This window comes from Oryzias latipes, chromosome 20, assembly GCF_053564925.1.
Source record: "Oryzias latipes strain Hd-rR chromosome 20, Olatipes_Hd-rR_3.1".
NCBI classification, from domain to species: domain Eukaryota; kingdom Metazoa; phylum Chordata; class Actinopteri; order Beloniformes; family Adrianichthyidae; genus Oryzias; species Oryzias latipes.
In genome coordinates this window covers 5,103,398-5,122,971 of record NC_136256.1, presented here as the reverse complement: position 1 = coordinate 5,122,971, position 19,574 = coordinate 5,103,398, and the positions used below count along the sequence as shown (strand labels likewise).

Sequence of the window (19,574 nt, the reverse complement as noted above, 5' to 3'; positions counted from 1 at the left end):
AGGTGGATAAAGGTGGAAAGATTTCATGTAATCCATGGACACCAGTGAAGATCACAAATCATTGAAGAAAAAAGGTTCAGAGCACTGTCTAGTGGGTCTAGATGACCCAACTCCCAATGTTACAGTTCCCAGGATAGCACAAGGGTTACAGAGGAAAATAAGTATTTGAATTCTTTTTCTGGAAAGACTTGGTTCTTTGTGATAGATGACTTTATTAATCCCACAATGGGGAAATTTCATTTCTGTGGCAGCAACACGACATTCAGAAATAATCGATATAATATAACATCAATATAAAGGACATCACAAATTACATTTTTATTAGATAATTAAAAATATTACTAAAATTATTATGAAAAATTATCAAAAATGAGATTCTTATTAAATAAAGAAATTTATGTGGCAGAACCCTTATTAGTGGCTTGTTATGATGAGCAGATTTTTGCTCATATCAGGATGAATTCCCGTCCACTCTTCTTTCCAAAGGATTTCTGAATCATCCAGATTTGGTGGCTGTTACTTGGAAACTGAGCTTCAGCTCTTTCCAGAGGTTTTCTGGACTGAGGTCCAGAGACTGGCTGGACCACTCCATGACCTTGATTATCTTCCTGTTCTTTGGCTGTTTTTGGTAAACTTCCCGTTGGAAGACACATCCATGACCAATGTACAGCCTGGTGGATGAAAGGAGGTCCCCACATGTATCTGGTACATGGCTCCGCCCATCCTCCCATCCACACAGCGAAGTAGCCCTGTGCGGAAAAAACCCCTAAAGCATAATGCTTCCACCTCCATGCTTGACAGTGAGGGAGGGTGTTCTTGCGGTCATAGGCAGCATTTCTCTTCCTCAAAACATAATGGGTTGAGTTGATGCTAAAGAGCTCAGTTTTGGTCTCATCTAACCACAGCAAATTCTCCCAATCATTCTCTAAATCATGAAGATGCTCTTTGACAAACTTCAGGTGGTTCTGCACGTGTCTTCGTAACCCTCTTAGATGACCTCACCCTTGCATTGATGTTTTCTCCCTACCATGATAAAGGTAGAGAGGTTCAATGTTCAAATGAACTCGAACGACCATTTCTTTTGAAGTAGACAAAACTGCTAAATCAGCAAAAGGATCCAATACTTTTTCCTTCCACTGTCGGCGGACTCAGGTGAACATCAGTTCAAGAAATTTTCACCATTTCTTAAGGAAGAGATTTAATCATTTAATCAGGAAGTTTGTGTTTGCAGTTTCTGAAAGCAGTTCATTAAAAAAACATCTCTTTATTTTACAAAATCAACACTTTGGACCAACAGAACCATCTTCATCGTATCAGTGCACTTGTCTGTGATGTCACCACTGGTGGGCGGGGCTTGCAGACCCATCTTCCAGGAGACTTCAGCTGGACAGATTCTGCTGAAACCAACAGAACAGGTTTGTTGTTTGGGAGGGGGCGGAGCCTCAGAGACCTCCAGGCGCTGAAGCTTCACACGGTGGAGGCCTTCATCATCGCCTGCTCCCCAAACAGCTGCTTGAAGTGGGTCACGTGCTCCTCACAGTGCTCTCCTGAAACACAGCCCGTCCGTCCGTCACAGCACACTGACCCAGAGTCAAACAGGACCGCTTTTACATCCTTTTCTATTGTTGCCATAAAGCAGAACACATATCGTGACATATTAAATGCTGAACCCGTATTGGTCCTGGTGGTTATCGGTTGGCTGCAGTGTTAGACGGCGGAGTGTGTGTGAACGGATGAAACAGACTGTCACTGTAAAGCACTTTGGGCCTTCAATAGTAGTAAAGGGCTGTCCAAGTACAACCATTTATATCAATACATTTCACCTTCTCTGTGTGAGGGGAGTTCCTCAGGGTTCTGTTCTTAGAGCTCTGCCGTTAACCTGCACATCCTTCTTGTGGGTCAAATACAGAACTCTGAACTTTATAGTGTTGTATCAGAATCAGAAATACTTTATTGATCCCATAGGTCTTGGTTGTACATGTAAGATATTTATGTATGTATGTATGTATGTATGTATGTATGTATGTATGTATGTATGTATGTATGTATGTATGTATGTATGTATGTATGTATGTATGTATGTATGTATGTATGTATGTATGTATGTATGTATGTATGTATGTATGTATGTATGTATGTATGTATGTATGTATGTATGTATGTATGTATGTATGTATGTATGTATGTATATGTATATATATATATATATATATGCTGTATATGTAAAAGTAGAAAATGAAATGTGGTTACTACATTTTATGTTTCAAGTTTCTCTAGGTCTTCAGTGATTTAAGACATTTTTGTTATCTTGTGTTTGGGAAGAGTGACCGTTCCTAAAGAGCTAAGCTTTAGGTGGAAGAATGGACTCAGACCAGAACCAGAACTAATTAGGATTTTTGTGGTTCCGTTTTTCCTCTGAGCTGAAAGTTTTATGTCTTTTTAGTCACATCTGTAAGATGAAGGTCACCTCTGCTTCATTTTGATTGGTTTGTAAAATTAGCCTAAAATGTACCTGGGTTAAAGGCGGGGCTTCCTCGAAGTCGCTGGTTCCGCTGCTGGAAGGACCGGAACACGGTGTAGAACAGCATCTGGTCTCCTGTCTGCCGGGCCGCATCCAGAAACTTCCGGGCCGACACATTGTCGTGGGCTCCTGGTTGACACACGCACATCAGACCCGGAACACCAGACCTGTTTCAGTTCTGCAGAGGAGAACTCACCGACGCTGCGGATGAACCGGAGGGCTCCAAGAACCTGCTGCTTGGACAGCAGAACCTCCACGATCTCATCGTTGGCCGTGGAAAGACGCTGCAAACACGGTGACCAAGGCCTGTCTCACTGAGGTTTCCTCTGCAGACACTCCTTCTGTGCGTGCGTGCGAGTGCATGTGCGCGTATGTGTGTATGTGTGTGTGTGTGTGTGTATCTGTTACCTTCAGCATGTCCAGAGACAGCTGGTGGGCCGGTGGATAGGTTCCCTCCAGAGACAGCAGCAGGCAGGCCTGAGAGCAGCAAACAGAAAGAGCGTCAGCAGGAAGCCGTTCAGGAGCTCCTGATCCAGAGCGCTTCTGGATCCGTGGCGCTCACAGAAGAATTGTCCTGAGGAGGCGGGTCCGATTGTTCTGCAGCATAACAACATCATGAAACCGATTTTTACTGGAAAACATAACAAAGGCTCAGAAAAGTTTTATGCTAACAAAGCTGTAAAGACAGAAGAGTTTTGGAAAACAGTTTGGGACTTTTCCTGTAGTTTTTTTATTTTAGAGCTAGATTCTTTTTCAGAAAGTTCACCTCAGGAGCAAATGTCATTTTTGACAGCAGCTTTAAGACTATTTTTCTCCTGTAATCTCAAACATTTTTATTTATCCTGTTAAAATATTTCACCTACATTCATGATCATGTTCATAATATTTAACCGTAGCAATGGAAAGAGGTTGGATTTTCTGGGTCTTTCAGGCTAACTTGGTTGAAAAAGTTGAAGTTAAAAAAAAAAAAACTTCAACTAATCTTTTTGCTGCAAGGCAAAGTTGTTACAACTCCTCTACTGTCCTCTTTTGGTCTATTTTTAGAATGGATTTCATATTTGTCTATTTTTCAGAGCCTTGCACAGAAAAACACCTGCACACATTGATGACCTTTGAACCCCTTGCTCTTTATCTCATCCTTTGAGGTCTGCAAACCAAAAACTTCTAACTATTCCCAAAACTCGCTATAAAGCAGAGGAGTTCTGGCCTTTCAAGCCGATGACCCTCATCCTTGGATGGCTCCGCCCCTTTGATCAACTCTGTTTTTAAAATACAGATTGCTTTGATTCAGAAGATCTTTTTGTTGGTAATAAAGCGTCTTTTCCTGAGAATCTTTGTTTTCCATGAATGAGAGGTTTGTTCTCATTTCCTGATGTCACTGTTGTGAAGCTCTCGGTGATTCTGAGGAATTTGCTATAAAAATAAACGTTTACTTTTTGAATTTAAGAGTAAGTTTGTGAAAAAGGAAAAGGTCTTTTGCTTGATGTCTGCTGGGACCCCAAACGGGTCTGTGAACGGTGAGGGCGGGTCGTGAACCCACCAGCGGCTTGGAGTCGTTGAGGACGTGGTACTGCAGGAACTGGTGCAGCATGTAGAAGAGGTTGTGCTGGACCAGCGTCTTGATGACCAGCTCGTACAGGTAATGCTGACAGGAAGTGGGAGGAGTCATTACAGAGCAGCGCCCACAGGAACCGTAGAGCCCAAAGCCTCAGCCTTACCTGGACCGTGATCTGGTACTGGTTCAAGGAGCGGATGTACTCCATCAGCACAGCAATGATGAATTTATGGGACACGCCCTGCAGGAAACACCAGTGTGTTAGAAAAGAACAGAACCTGGTTCTGATCAGCTTCCTACAGAACAGAACTGAAGGTTTTGGTCCAAGTGGAAGATGTTTAGTCTTTTGTTGTCTTTGTTCCAGACTAAAGCTGCTTTAAACACGGTTAGTTTATCCAGCTCAGTTCATCAACCAGCCACTAGGGGGCGGCCTACACTATACAGTCCCTCCCAGATATCTTCGAACTAGGGGGGGTAACGATACATTTTTAATAATGAATCGATTCACATCATAACTTGTGGTTGTTGATATGATTCATTGTTGATTTTGGTTTCTTCTGATCGATCCGATTGACTGACCTCAAATGGATTCAGATCATCTTTATCCAAAACTTCCAGCAGTGAGACTCAGACAGAAATTCCTGCTACTGAACAGTGAAGTTCTCCAGATTCTTGGATTTCTTCCAGATCATCAAGTGGAAATTAAATCTGTGTCCAAACGACCAAGTAAACTAGAATGAATGTCAAATCCATTCACATGTTAGTTTCCTAAAGTTCACCACTGTTGTTTTTCCACAGCCTAAGAATCCAAAGGGAACATTCTTAGAACATTCTAGACACTTGATGGTCACAGGACTTTGCTAAATTTAAAGTGTTTCCACACATTGGACTGGAATGATGGACTGATATGTTTTTGCTGACATCACATGTTTTCTGCTGTGATGTACTTGGTGGTTTTTATTTTATATTAAAATAAACCTACCATGACTCAATCCAGATGGTATCTTTCAATATCAATTTATCTTATTTTGAAATGATTTTATAATGGTACGTGTGTGGTAGCGGTGTGTAACGGTGTAGGTACCATAACCTGCAATAACCTTTCGGGGTCCTTTCGACTGAGGATAACGTCACACTACGGTAGCCCCAATTGGACAAACTATGTAGCGTGGAGATCTGCTCGGGCTCTACATACCGTCATTTCACATTTCCTTTTGTAACACAGAAGGAAAGTTGTGTCTGACATTCTTAGTGTTTATAGAGAGATTTTGCCATAACCCACTTAGTAAAAAGATGATCCGGCTGCTCCACACAAGCGAACCGCGTCTCTGATCAGAGCAGCTGGATCCTCGCAGGCAGGGAAGGTGCTTTGTTACGGTGTGCGGTCCGGAGAAGGGTTCGGACTGCAGTCCATTCCACTGCAAAAGCACTTAATAATAATCATGACAATACTAAAAGCACGTTTAGAAGATAATCTCGCTCTGTGTCAGAGCTTTGTTTGTTTACAACCGACCGCGTATCTTCTTCTATGGTGGTGTCGTAATTTGTCCAGACCAATCCCTATCGGACACGTCATCGGACCAACGGACAGCCAATCACAAAATGTGACGTCAGCACTAGTCAAAGGACCCCGAACGGTTGTTGCAGGCCGGATGGTTATGGTACCTACACCAGGGCTGTGTAGTGGCGGTGCGTAGTGGCGGTGCGTAGTGGCGGTGCGTCGTGGCGGTGCGTCGTGGCGGTGCGTCGTGGCGGTGCGTCGTGGCGGTGCGTCGTGGTGGTCTAGATGACATTTGGGCTGAGGCTGCTCTGCGACTGAGTTTAACAGAGAAACTAAACCCTGTTCCCTACTGAACTGGCGTCTGTGTGGCGCCGCTCGTGTTTAGACTCTGGTTTGTGTACCTTCCTCTCAGAGAACGATGACAGCACATGGGTGTACATGTCTGATTGGTCAATGACCGCCTGAGTCCTGACCGGCCGTTTCTGGGTGGCGGCACCTCGACTGGGGCCCGACTCCACGGCCTGCAGACACAGAGAGGTCCGCTTCATGAGCGAGATGTTGGCGTTTGGCCCTGAGCGTGCCCGTCTCTGCCCTCACCGCCGCGTAGCTCTGCTCCGCCTCCAGGTACTCTTTGTACACCTGGTTGAGTTTGTCGAAGACAGTCGCCACCACAGGAAGCTCCGCCTTCTCGCTGCCCTCCAGAACTGAAACAGCAGAAACAGACACTTCAGCTGATGTTTCTAGGATGGGAGGACTCATTTCAGCTCATTTCACTGCCAGAACAGAACCGAACAGAGTTCTGTGAAGGACGCAGGAATATTCTGGAGCTGATGTTTGGGGTGGGGGGCAGGAGTGAGTTCTGTGGCAGAAGCCGATCTTCATCCCGGTTGCAACAAAAGCTTGGTCCAGTTGGTCTGAGGTCTGAACACACCACCTCATGGACGGAGGACGTTCAGCAAACTGAACCCACAAACAGCTCCAGATGTGAGAACGAGCAGAAGATGCTGGGTACGGTTCACTCACACCAGGCGGCCGTGACCTTTTGAGCTCGGTTCTGTGCTGAGGGCCAGATGCCAGCTCAGACGAGGAAAAAGACGTACGTGGATCCAGCAGCAGTTTTAGGAACGGGCAGTAGGGGCAGTTGTCCAGGGCGCCAATTCAAAGGAGGCGTCAGATTTGCACGGCTAGTGTTTTCTAGTGCTAACTTTCTAGTGCAGGTTTGCTAGTCCTGGCACAACGATGTGGTCGGTGAGTAAAACGAAAGTAGGCCTCAATGTTGCAACAGACATCATTGGTTATTTTTATGCTTTTTCTTTTAAAACTCTACCTTTCCTTGTAACATTAGTGGTAACCCTTAGCCCGTCATGGCTCGTGTGTCTGCTGTTACACTGAGCTTTTATTGAATCATTAGATGTTGAATAAGCTGTGATGGTTATACAGGATGATGCTGCTGCTGCCGCTGCCATAAGGTGCTAACAGGGCAAATAACTTCAGATTAGTCATTACTTTAATAATGGTGGGAGCCTAAACATTTTCAATAAACATTTTCAACATTTCCTTTAAACCAGTTACATGGAGATTTTCCGTTTAAGTGGGTTCATTTTTTTCTGCATGTATGAAGTATATTTTTTATTTCTTTCCATCATGTTGGGTTCTATAACTAGACACTGGAATACATGTGTAGGAAGTTTGAAAGATGAATTTTTAAGATTTACTAAACCTCTACGGTGACAAAACCTTAACTAGAAATGTGTCAATCATAGGATTGAAACCAGCAACCATGAGCTGATTTTTTTTTCTCTCAGAGGTAGAGATCGATGCATTATATATTAACATCAAGTTGACACGGACAAACAAAATCCAGTTTTGACTCTAATGGGGTTGGGGGGCTCCCTGGCCTGGGGATTGATTCCGTGTAGAATCGCCGATGCGAGGATCTATTTGTGGACGCATCAGAATGGAGCAGAGCAGGAAGCCTGTGACCCGCCCACAATATTCTCTACTTTACAAATACGATCTTTTTCAAACTACGTTTTTTTTCCATCTGCTCCTGATTGACAACCATTTGAATAAAGAAATACTTAGAAATGCATTTTTAAGTTTAATTTTCCAAATCTTTGTTTTCCATCATCAGAAAAATGCCACAAGAACATCAACAAGCGCCCTGATGTTAAAGCCATCAGTGGAGTGTATACTGCCACCTGCTGTATGGAGGTGGAACAGCTGCGTTCAGAGCAGGACTTTCTTCAGTCACAGTGGTGCTGAAGCCTAACAGGAACAATGAGCACAGATCAAGGTGAGGAGCACGGCTGATCATTCCTCAGCTTCTTCATAAATATAAGCACAAAAGTTTGGATACGGAACTTTTTCACTGCATCCTGACACTTTGAAACTGATATTTTTATCTTCAAATGTACTTTTTGACAAACAGGAACGTCTGAAACAGAAGAACATCTGCAATGGAGAGGAGCTGCAGGAGATCTGCTCTGTCTGAGGCAGGAGGAGGAGCTTAAGCATTCGTTTGTTGGACCTCAGAATGATCAGATGCAGGTTTTTAGAAGAGGAGAGGCTGCTGGAGCCTTAAAGTTTCATGAAACAACCAACCAGCCTTCACCCCCACCAACCTCGAAGCCACCCGTCTCTGCCCCCCCTCAGACTCACTCTGGGAGCACACGGACAGGATCACCATCTTGCAGTCTCTTCGCCGCAGCAGGAAGTCCATCAGCTTCCCTTTGTCCTGCAGCAGCTTGACGGTTGGAGGAAGCTTCACCTGCAGGTACCACAGGTAACCTGATGCAGACACACACAAGCAGAACCGTCACAACAGCGCCTCCTGCTGGTCAAGCTGATGAATCTTTTTCTCCTGATTTCCAGAATCCTCCCATCTTTGTGAAGGAAAAGAGGAAAGGAATGAAGACAGTTTTGTCACATGCTCACCCTCACTGGCGCTGATGATGATGTCAGGCTGAAAGACGCTCCAGGAGGAGGAGTCTGGGGCGGGGCTAAGGAAAACGAGCACCAGCGAATGTGCAGAGCCAGACCCAGACGGGTTCAAGGATACAGAGCTGACACGGCACCGGAGGCTGTGAGGGGACAACCGCCGAGCCTGGACACAAACATCAGAGGTCAGGGGGCGTGCACGGCGCTGGCTCGCCAAACCCACACAGGTGAGAGGCCACACCTGACAGAGGGATCCTGTACGGGTGGATGGAGCGGGCCGGCAGCACCGGCTGCTGGGTGTTGACCGAGCAGTCCGGCTCCTTCAGTCGGATGTCGAAGATCAGCGACGTCTGACGGCGACACGCATGTGGTCGGTTCACGAATGACATCACAGGTAAGAGGCGGGGCAGGCGCTCGCTCACCTGAGAGCTCTGGTGATGAACCACCACCAGGTTATCCACGATGTTCAGAGCAAACTTCCCCGTGGTGTTCAGCTTCAGCACGTGACTCTTCTTACACGGACCCTCCCTGCAGCCACGACACGCACACGTCACACGTGCAGCAACACACACGCTACATAACACGTCACACACATGCTCCATCACACACGTGCACCAACACACACGCTACATAACATGTCACACACGTGCTCCATCACACACGTGCACTTACACAAACGCTCCATCACATATGCACAAACAAACACGCTCCATCACACACGCACACGTCACCCGTGCACCAACACACACGCTACGTAACACGTCACACACATGCTCCATCACACACGTGCACCAACACACACGCTCCATCACATATGCACCAACACACACGCTACATCACACACGCACACGTCACACATGCACCAACACACACGCTACATCACACGTCACATGTGCGCCACCACACATGCTCCATCACACACGCTCCATCACACACGTCACATGTGCACCAACACACACGCTACATCACACACGCACACGTCACACATGCACCAACACACACGCTACATCACACATGCTACATCACACACGTCACATGTGCACCAACACACACGCTTCAACACACATGCACCAACACACACGCTCCAACACACACGCTTCATCACACACGCTCCATCACACATGCACCAACACACACGCTCCATCACACCCGCACCAACACACACGCTTCATCCCACACGCACCAACACACACGCTCCATCACACATGCACCAACACACACGCTTCATCACACACGCACCAACACACCCGCTCCATCACACACGCACCAACACACACGCTCCATCACACACGTCACATGTGCACCAACACACACGCTCCAACACACACGCTCCAACACACACGCTCCAACACACACGCTTCATCACACACGCTCCATCACACACGCTCCATCACACCCGCACCAACACACACGCTTCATCCCACACGCACCAACACACACGCTCCATCACACATGCACCAACACACACGCTACATCACACATTCACCAACACACACGCTACATCACACACACTACATAACACGTCAAACACGCTTCACACAGGCTGAATCACACGTGCACAAATACAGACGCACACGTTATACATGCTCCATCACACACGCCAAACACACTTCACACACGGACACACACGCTCCATCACACATAAACATGTCACACACGCTCCATCACACACGTGCACAATTAAACGTGCAAAATCAAACATGCACACACACGATCACACGTGCACGGTTAAACATGCACAATCAAAAGCACACTATCCCACTTACAAGATCAAACATGCACAATCACACAAAATTACACATGAACAATCAAATGTGCACAATCACACGTGCACATATAATACACAGGGCTCCCTCGTGTAATGTGGTCCACCTTTTGTGGTCTCGCTGTGATTTTATTCTGGGCTATTTTGCTTTTGTTTTTTTTGGGTTTTCTAGAAACAGAGCTCTGTGTTCTGATTGGCTGTTGAACATGTCCATCCATCTCCTCTGTGCTGTACAAAATGTGTAAGTCTTGGATCGTGATCAGATGTTTGTTTTCAATAATGCTGGACTTTTTCTATGAAGGTTTGAACTTTTAACTGAGAGTTTAAACAAGAGAGAAAAGTGTGAAAGTGTTCATGTCTGTGTGAGAGAACGAGGATCAAACGGGCAATGAGGCGTTTTACAGCCTTAAAACACGCTACTTCACACACTTTTCCGATCATGGGTAATTTTTAGATCATATCTGCAGCGATAAACGAGGGAGTGAGACCCAGACATGGAGGAGTGTTCACCTGGGTAAATGGTACAGAACCACCTCGGCGCCGGGACTGTTGGCCGTCCTGGAGTGATGCTTCAGGTACATGACATACAGCTGACCGTAACTGCACAAACACAAACAGCGTTCATACAATTGTGCCTCTCCGCATGACGGCAGACAGAGGCGGTGTGGGCCTCACATGGTCGCCATGGCAACATCTCGCTCCGACAGGCTCAGCTTGGCGGGTTTGGGGATGACCGGCAGCTCAATCTCAAACTTTGACATCTTGGACACATTTCCGTTCTGGAAAGATGGGCAGCAGCTTCGTCATGACAACCATTCCAAGGAGAACTAGAAACACGAGGGACTCGGGTGACAGCAGAAGCACAGGTGAGGAGCACACCTTGAAGGCCAGCGGCTGCAGCACGTTCCCCTGCACTGTGGTGGACAACAGGATGACGGCCGTTTCTGGACAGTACTGGTACCAGTTCACATTGATGCTCTGACTCTTCAGCAGCTTCAGGTTCCGTTTGTCAGGAAACACCTGAGCGGCAGAACAAACAGGTAGAACCCTTAAACTCAGTCCGATCCGCTCATCCTGGTTTCCTGGGCGGGATGTGTGCCGCGGCGGGAAAAGGAGGAGCCTCTCTGTCAGAGATGAAAGAATTCAGACCCAACTGAAAGGACAGTCAGAGGTAGGGATGGGTACCAAAACAAAAGTTGGTATTGGAACCAAAGTATTTTAGTCAATCATTTTCCAGTGTTTCTGGGCAGGCCTTTATAAGAATGGGTAAGGATGTATGGGTGGGCGGAGCTTCACTCAAAAGTGACCTGATGGGTTAAAATGAGGTGCATGAGCCTCAGGAAAAGACCGCTGTGGTGGCGACGAGCGGTGAGATGTATGTGAAAACAGAGGCGCTGCAGACTGTGAGAAATAAGCATCTCAGCCACATTCAGTGCTCTCTGCTTCATCACTCTGAGATGTCTAAGGAAGAAATTGTTCTGACTTTTCTGAACCACCAGAACCTTTTCAAAATACTAGCTGAGCACCGGATCAAATCCAAATGGTACTCCGCATTTTAGCTTCAAAGTCCCACTCTGACCATCTCTTAATCTATTGTAGAAATGTTCCCACTAGTCTTTTCGTTCTGATGATTCCATTTTTAGGCTAAATCAAAAAACCTGTGTTGTTTTCTAGGACTTTCTAGGACTAGTTCATTAGAAATTCACCTCTGAGTTGTGGGCGGGACCGTTGGCGTTCAGCAACGCGCCTCCCCTTCCTCTCCCTGTTGCTGCGAGGGTTCTAACATGCAGTGATCTACAGGGCAGCTGTTCCTGCTGTTCCTCCAACAGGAACAGCTGCGCTGTTGGAGGAACAGCAGGAACAGGATAAGCAACTAAATCCAATCTATCATTATAATGAATGCCGCTGTTGTTCCTATGTGCTCCATGAGTGTGAGTGCTGCAGCAAAAAGACTTTTCTGGGTGGATGGTGACGCTTTCAGCTGCCTTTAGCAAAGTTCTGCCAGTCATTTTGCTGTCAGGATAGAATATAAATCTCTTTAGCGCCCCCTGGTGTCCTTGTTGATGTTCAGCAGTTTTTACTGCATCCCTTTATTTCTTTCTTTGTTGTTGTTTTTCGTCCTGCCGCCAGGCTCTCTGAGAAGCCCTGATTCTCTGAGCCGGTTAGTTCACCCGCGCTCACACACAAGCGTCTCACCAGAAGCCACATCAACCATTTATACAAACTGATTTCAATGACAGAAAATTCAGTTGTTCCAAGATTCCCTCAACTCTCTGAGGAGAAGAGGGTCACCTGGTAGAACTCCACTCCCTGGTCCGTGATGAAGACGATCTCGTTCCAGCTGGTCCAGCAGAAGCCCAGGATGCTGGCGTTCCTGGTCTGTGGAGCGGCAGAGACGTCAGGAGGCGCCTCCACCTGCAGCAGACTCTCGGGGAGCCGCCGCACTCACCTTACACTCCTGAGTGAACTCTGTGTGCGGATAATCCGGGATGAAGTTGATGAAGTCCTGCAAACAGAAGCTGCAGTTACAGAAGCCGTAAGAGGATTTCTGGGTTTTGAACTAAAACCGATTCTAAGACACAAGAAACAGAAACACGCTGGAAACCACTGAAAAGGAAAGATTTGACGTTTCTTCCTCCAAAGCCTTGATCAGCTGTTCAGCAGAACCTCGGTCTTATTATCCTGACCGTCTGTTTTCCAGCAGAACAATCTATCGTCAAAGCATTTCCAGTGGTCTTTTAATTATCATTATGACATTTTTAGCCAAAATCCAAAAACCTGTGTCGTTTTCTAGGACAGAGCGGCAGTAGTTCCTGAGAAATTCACATCTTCATCATCAATACTCTGGAAGCCTGATGCACAAGAGCAGTAGTGCAAATATACTCACTTTGTGCATGTTGTGTGTGTGTGTGTGTGTGTGTGTGGGTGTGTGTGTGAGTGTGTGTGTCAAAGAGAAACTCCCCAAACTCACCACAGACTTGGATGTTCTCTGCACAGCCAAGATCTTGTTACCAATGGAGAACTTGATGCACTTCACCTCACCCTTATCATCCATCCTGTGCATCAACGCACACACAGTGTTTTCAGTTAAGGTCAAGTTTTCATCAAGCTGAAGTTTCTTAAGGAGGGGACACACCTAAAGGCGACGCTGCTCTTGTCATCCGGGCCTTTGACCACCACACCTGTGGCTCCACCTGAGCGCACCGCAAACACCTGCAGGAGGACGACGAGACGGGAGAAGAGTGGAAGTCAGAAGGACTCAAACATGACGTTTCATCTTCCAGCAAACATGAAGACAGAACCTCCTCTAAACCCTAACACTTCTACAGGATTCATCCAGCAGGAAACGAGACATTCCTGCATCTACAGCTGCACAACCAACAGAGTACAAGTCTCATTCCAGTCCATATTTGTTGAGAATTCATTAAACAAAAGTGTTTTTGCTTTCCATTGTTTCAGCAGCTTTCTTTACTTTTTCAGTGATCTATTCTGTTCATTAACTACTAATGACTTCACTGTAATGATCACAGACTGCTGGGAGTCAGAATGCAGCAGAACTCGGGTTTTCCCACAAAACAAACAGAGACTAGCCTTTATAACATTCCTGAAAAACAACTAAACCACGTGAATCTTTTTCTGTGAAGTGACTACTGTAACTGTCTGGATGCTGACAGGACAGATAGACGTATACATCATAGTTTTGTACCATTTTTTAACTTTACTCAAATTTGGATTTCAGTTTGAGGAGTTTCTGTGAAGCTTTTCAGATAAAGATTCTAAAGCAAACTTCAGTGTCTTTGATCATGTCTAACATTCTAACAATCATTTGACTATTGATTATTCTATGTATGAAAATAAATCAATTTAAAATTCAGCTATACCAGCCCTGCTCTACAGTATACTGCTAGTAGTGACTAGTGTCACTAAATTTTTATGACTATTTTCAGCTCAACTAGATTTTGTGACGTAATTGATCTAACAAACCGCGTTTCCAGCTCAAGATTGTTTAATGTGACGTAATTGATTGATATTCATTATGAAGCCAACCACGTTTTTTTCCTTCAAGCTACTTTTATAAATCTGAAAGTGTCTGGAAAAACACTGTTAGCCGGTTAAAAGTTCCTCAGAAAAACCTGACAGCCGCGTAGCTTCTTCGTATGCTAGCCTAGGCGCATCTATGTTATGCTAGCCTGTTAGCTCACCTGTTTGTTAGCCTCGTCAAAGAAAACGTTGTTGACGCTGGACGCATGCTCAAACTGCACCGGGTTCTCGCTCAGCTCCAGGTAATGCTCCTCCGCCATCCTCACACACCTGAGGCTCGGTGTAGCTGCAGCTGTTCACTCAGTTCACCACCAAAGCCCAAAGCGAACCACAGATCTTCCGGGAGATGCCACGTGGCTTCCGCTTTGACCTTCAAAACAAGAGCACGTGCGGAGCTTAATGAAAAGTGTGTCTGATCCATAACAGCAAAAATCAAACTACATTTCATTTTGGACTAAAACTGATCCTGTGTGTACCTTAAGATACAAAAGTTACAATTCGCTTGACTCCCACATAGTGCTATTAACAAAATTCACCAACATTTTTTCTGGTCTTACAATTTGTAGTTTTGTTTTAAAACAACCAGGCAGGAAGTTTTATTCATGTTAATGCAGTGCTTCTCAAGTAGTGAGGCGGCGCGATGCCAGGGGGGCGCGCAGTAGTGGCTGTTTTAGGCACAGGTAATACAGGCAATTGGGGGGGGGGGCACAAATTCAAGGGGGCGGTGGTGACAGCGGCTCAGTGCTTGGAAAAAATGTGCGCCTCTATTGGTTTCCTATTATCTGTTATATGACAGAGTTTGTAACAGCCTGAAACTGTGAACTGCCGTCCCTGCAGCTGCTCCTGTCTCGTGTGACAGGAGAGGGGAGGGGTAGTGGGCTCAGGCTGCGAGGAGAAACGCGCACGTGGAGAGCTGCCTATTGTGCAACACCAGGATCATCTCGTGCCTTTAGATTACTCAGCTTTCTTTATCAACTACTGTAGACATTTTGACAGCTGTACTTTATGAGATCATAAATAAACAATCATCATTTAGAAAAAAAATCTGCCCAATGTTTTTATCTATTTCTTCAGACTAAAAACGTTAAATATGTTGGTGCTGCTGTGCTAATTTTTCAGATCAATTTACATTTAATATTATTTATTGATTGAATTATTTATCTCAGCATCAAATGGTTCAGTTGGTCAAAATATTTCTAGTTTAAATAAGGAATGACAGATTTTGTTTTTCAGGCACTTTAAGCTTCATTTCTGTTTCAGACTATGACAGGGATTCTGTGGCAAAATAAAGTTAATATTTAGGTTGGAGAAAGGTTGGAATTAAAAAAAAACAATAAACAAATTATTTGTTGATAATATTTTAGAGCCAGACGGTCAGACAGTAGACTCAGTACGTTATTTCTATTATTAGGTTGGGCCAATTTTAAATTTCAGAGGACTTTTTCCCAAAAAAGTTTATGAAGAATTGAGTTGTCATATATAGAACAATAATATCTACATAAGCAGCATTAACAATCACCATTGCCTAACATAAAATATAATTAGAACATAAAAGTAAAAGAATAGACATAACACACACACACACACACACGCACACAAATAGAAGAAAAGAACATTTACCATCCCTATAGTTTAATACTTGTTAAGGGTTCTTATTAAGTTTATATTTCTTAACAAAGCCAAGTAATTAAAGCCATTCTTCTTTTTCATATAATTGAGTGACTGAAAATAAAAACAGAGCTCTTTATGAAAAGTAATTAAAAGTGGTTTGGTCTTCAAAAATGTATTTTTTCGAATATAATACTTTCCTTGCAATATCAGGACATTAACAACAATAATTTCTGGTCAAATAGATATTACCACCCTGAATAAACCATTTTTTACATCTAAATGAACTGGAATTGCACTTTTGGATGAATACCAAAAGCAAAACTCTTCCCAAAATGTTTTCTTGACTCCACAATTAAAAAATTAATGATCCACGGTCTCAATGTCATTTAAACAAAAGCTGCAGCCGTTCTCTTCATTAATTTGAAATGACTGTCTTTTGCTTTTGGTAAAACAGAAAATTTTATGAAATTTGATCTTAATTTAATCAGAGGATGAAGACAATGATTACCAGTTTAAGCTTTCACAGAAATGTTTGTATTTATTTTAGGATACTTGGTGGAAAAATACAGTTTTTCACCTGTTCTAAATGAATAATTATTTCTGAGACCAAACTGTTTTTTTTATTACAGTTTAAAATGAAAGAAAATACTTTTCACCAAGATGCTTTTGTTTTCGTTTTGTTTTATCCTGACATTTTTCCTTCAGAGTTCAACATTTTGCTGAGTGAAAATGAAGGAGAGCCGGCATTTAAAATGGACTGCTTCTATTTTACTATTTTTTACATTTTTTTATTTTACAATGATCATTTAATGGAAGATATTGACTTTATTTTACCCTGAAAAAGAAGAAACAAAGAAACATAAAATAAGTCATTTTTAACATCAATTTAATAAAAAATTAAGTCTGCTCAAAAATATTCTAAATGTTATGAATTATAGACATTTTAAGAGAAAAAACGAACATAGAACAAAGAATTAAGATGGCATAAAAATGCTGAACTGGGCCACAAAATGATTGTTAAACTAATTCCAAGAGCATCCTTCCTCTCTGTGACGTTGGCCTGGAAACGTCTGCAGTTCACAACATCCACCAGCAGGGGGAGAAAGAGCCTTCAACAGCTTCTTTGACAAACTTTTGTGACTGGCATTTTTTTTTTATTACGTAGTTCATTGGAATTTCTAAAAAATGATGTTATATGTTATAAATGATATAATGATGACATAAAGCTGCAAAAGAAAAACATATTTCGCCTGACTATTTCTCCTCTTTAGCATAAATGTGTTTAACATTTTGACTTGTTTTGTGTCATCAGGGAAGGATTACTGAGCTCAAACTGTCAACATCTTCTCTGTTGAAGTCTGTTTCTGGAGAACAAACCAAACTTTTTCAAAGGTTTGTGCCAACCTGACGGTCCCTGCAAGTATGAACGCGCCTGACAGGTGATCTGACATCACAGCAGGAGGATCTGATGCATCAGCATCACAAACTGGTTGGTCCAGGTCACACACACACACAGAAGGACACACACACACACATGCGAGCGCGCACACGTATTTGGTCCTGTCTTTTTGGGAGGACCTTTGCCGTCACAGCACATTCCTGAAGGTGGAGTCAAACCCAACTTTAACCCCGTCACGTCTGTTTGTCATCTGAAGAATCCAGACTCCCTGCAAACAAATTACAGCTCCGCATCAGTCATTCACACACTCACAAAGAAATTTTCCATCAACGTCTCATGGAGCAGCAGAAAGCGAAACAAGATGGATGTGGTGCTACAGCAGCGTTTGTGAGGAATAAAGCAGAGGAATTCAAGTTCAGGTTGTTCAAAACAAAAAGGCAAAACCTAAACCTGAATGGGTCTAGAGCAGGAAAAGCTGCAGATGGATTTGTCTCATTTATAGGCTTTTGTCTTATAAAGTGGTTTTTTATTCATTGCTGTCATTTAGATTGACACTTGCAGCATAGTGGAAGCGTGTTTCTGTGGACGGGCTGAGCATCATCAGGCTACATTTGCTCTTCATTAAGCCTCTTCGTCCAACATAGAACAATGAAAAGGGCATAAAAGCAACAAACAGGCTCTCCAACAATGGGAGGGTTTAGAGTCAAGCTGCTTTGCTGCAGAAACTAATGTACCTACAGAACACCTCCCTTTCTGCGTTGAAGCAGCAGACATGAGCTGAAGCAGTCCTGCAGGAAACCCCTTTTCTGCTGGAAACACTGGGATTGTGTCTGAATTTTCCCTTCCTGCTGAAATGCATGTGAACGCTGACAGCTGCTCCCTGAAGAGGCCAAATCCCTGAAGGCCATGAAACCAAAGCCAAAAAACTTTATAAGACTTTCTGCAGGCGACATGGAGTGAAGATGTCCAGAAAAGCTGAAGATGAGAAACCCACAAACCTGACATGAAGTGCAAAAGACAGAGAGTCAACTGACAAAAGAAGGTATTAGCAGGTGTTTACAGTCTTCTGGATGCCACAATAACTACTGTGATAAATGCTAAATTACATCTCTGGGTCAAGCTAAGCCATAGTGGCAAAAGACAGATTTAATTTTATGCTTTTGTTAAATAATAACCAGAAAAAGACAAAAATATTGCAAGTGTCAGAGGTCAGAACTCTGTCTCCCCCTCTGGTCACCGGTGGAACCCATCTCCAGAGAACTGAATGCACTACATCTCCCAGCAACCCCAGCGTGTACTTCCTGGATGCCACACACCTGACCCTCATTGACATAACAACCACAGCATGCACCACACTGCACCAAACCTCACTTAGGCCGCATTTCCACTGCATGGTTCAAGTGACCCAATTCCGATTTTTTCCTTTCATGTGGCACAGATCGAATATGAAATGAAATATTACTCTTAATCATAACTAAACATGTAAGCTGTTTGTATTTAGTTCACGACACAAAGAAACTATTAAATATGTGTGAGAATGCTTTCATTCGATTGAAACAAATCTACATAATCCCACCTCTGCTTTGCTTTACTTTTTCAGATTTTCTTTTCTTTGTCTAAATACTATCTGGTTCCTAACTTCTGATCAGTCATTTATACTTTACTACCAAATTTAGGTCTTTAGTAAACCCATAAGTATCAATAAATCCCAGGACAAAAAGGAAGCGCATAATGATCATGAAAATAGATGACAAGAACAGTATTTCAAAGGTCATAACATGCAGATCAAGCATGAAAAACATGTGCAGATAAGTTGTAATTATAACAAATATTTATATAAAAAGGGAAAATTCAATAAAATTATTTTCACAAAATACATATTTAAAAATAGTCATTCATTTAGATGACATACCTGGAGACAAAGTGGAGTGATGTGAAACCAGTTCCTTTAATCACACTGAATACATTCTTCATTTCTTTGCTGCTGCAGGATGTGATGTCGCTGAGTGATCCCTACATGCAGGAGGTTGAAACCTGAAACTTTTCAGGTTTTAAAGAGTTTTCCAGCCCCTTAACTTTATTGGTAAGATTCTATTTCTTGCAAGTCTTTTTTATTTTCTTAAGGTTCCCTTTTTGCAGTCTGTCACTTCATTTACATTGAAGCTATTTTGATCATCCGCGTTGAATGTTGACGTCATTGTCAGACTTTGTTCATGACGGTTTGGAGCTTTGAGTCTGGTC

The 19,574-nt window shown here is 43.7% G+C and overlaps 1 protein-coding gene across 1 annotated transcript; it reads right to left on the bottom strand.

The window, feature by feature from the left end:
• Positions 1–1,181: 1,181 nt before the first annotated feature.
• rmc1 (regulator of MON1-CCZ1) lies at positions 1,182–19,300 on the bottom strand. The gene is made up of 22 exons (XM_004080816.5): positions 19,246–19,300; positions 14,485–14,693; positions 13,419–13,495; positions 13,254–13,338; positions 12,732–12,788; positions 12,575–12,661; positions 11,162–11,302; positions 10,958–11,061; positions 10,793–10,882; positions 8,940–9,045; positions 8,759–8,867; positions 8,639–8,683; positions 8,515–8,568; positions 8,239–8,367; positions 6,175–6,281; positions 5,979–6,098; positions 4,240–4,317; positions 4,062–4,166; positions 2,930–2,998; positions 2,718–2,805; positions 2,513–2,650; positions 1,182–1,547 (listed from the first exon to the last, which is right to left on the bottom strand). Exons 2-22 carry the CDS (start codon positions 14,581–14,583, stop codon positions 1,468–1,470), a joined length of 1,968 nt encoding a protein of 655 aa, XP_004080864.1. The 5' UTR covers positions 14,584–14,693; positions 19,246–19,300; the 3' UTR covers positions 1,182–1,467.
• Between the last annotated feature and the right edge of the window lie 274 nt (positions 19,301–19,574).

Excerpts from the sequence above, each read along its gene's own strand:
- rmc1 (XM_004080816.5), bottom strand. The coding sequence starts at position 14,583 with ATGGCGGAGGAGCATTACCTGGAGCTGAGCGAGAACCCGGTGCAGTTT. Across the intron at positions 13,496-14,484 it reads TTGACGAGGCTAACAAACAG|GTGTTTGCGGTGCGCTCAGG; the intron begins GTGAGCTAACAG and ends GTCCTCCTGCAG. Across the intron at positions 12,789-13,253 it reads AGAGAACATCCAAGTCTGTG|GACTTCATCAACTTCATCCC; the intron begins GTGAGTTTGGGG and ends TTCTGTTTGCAG.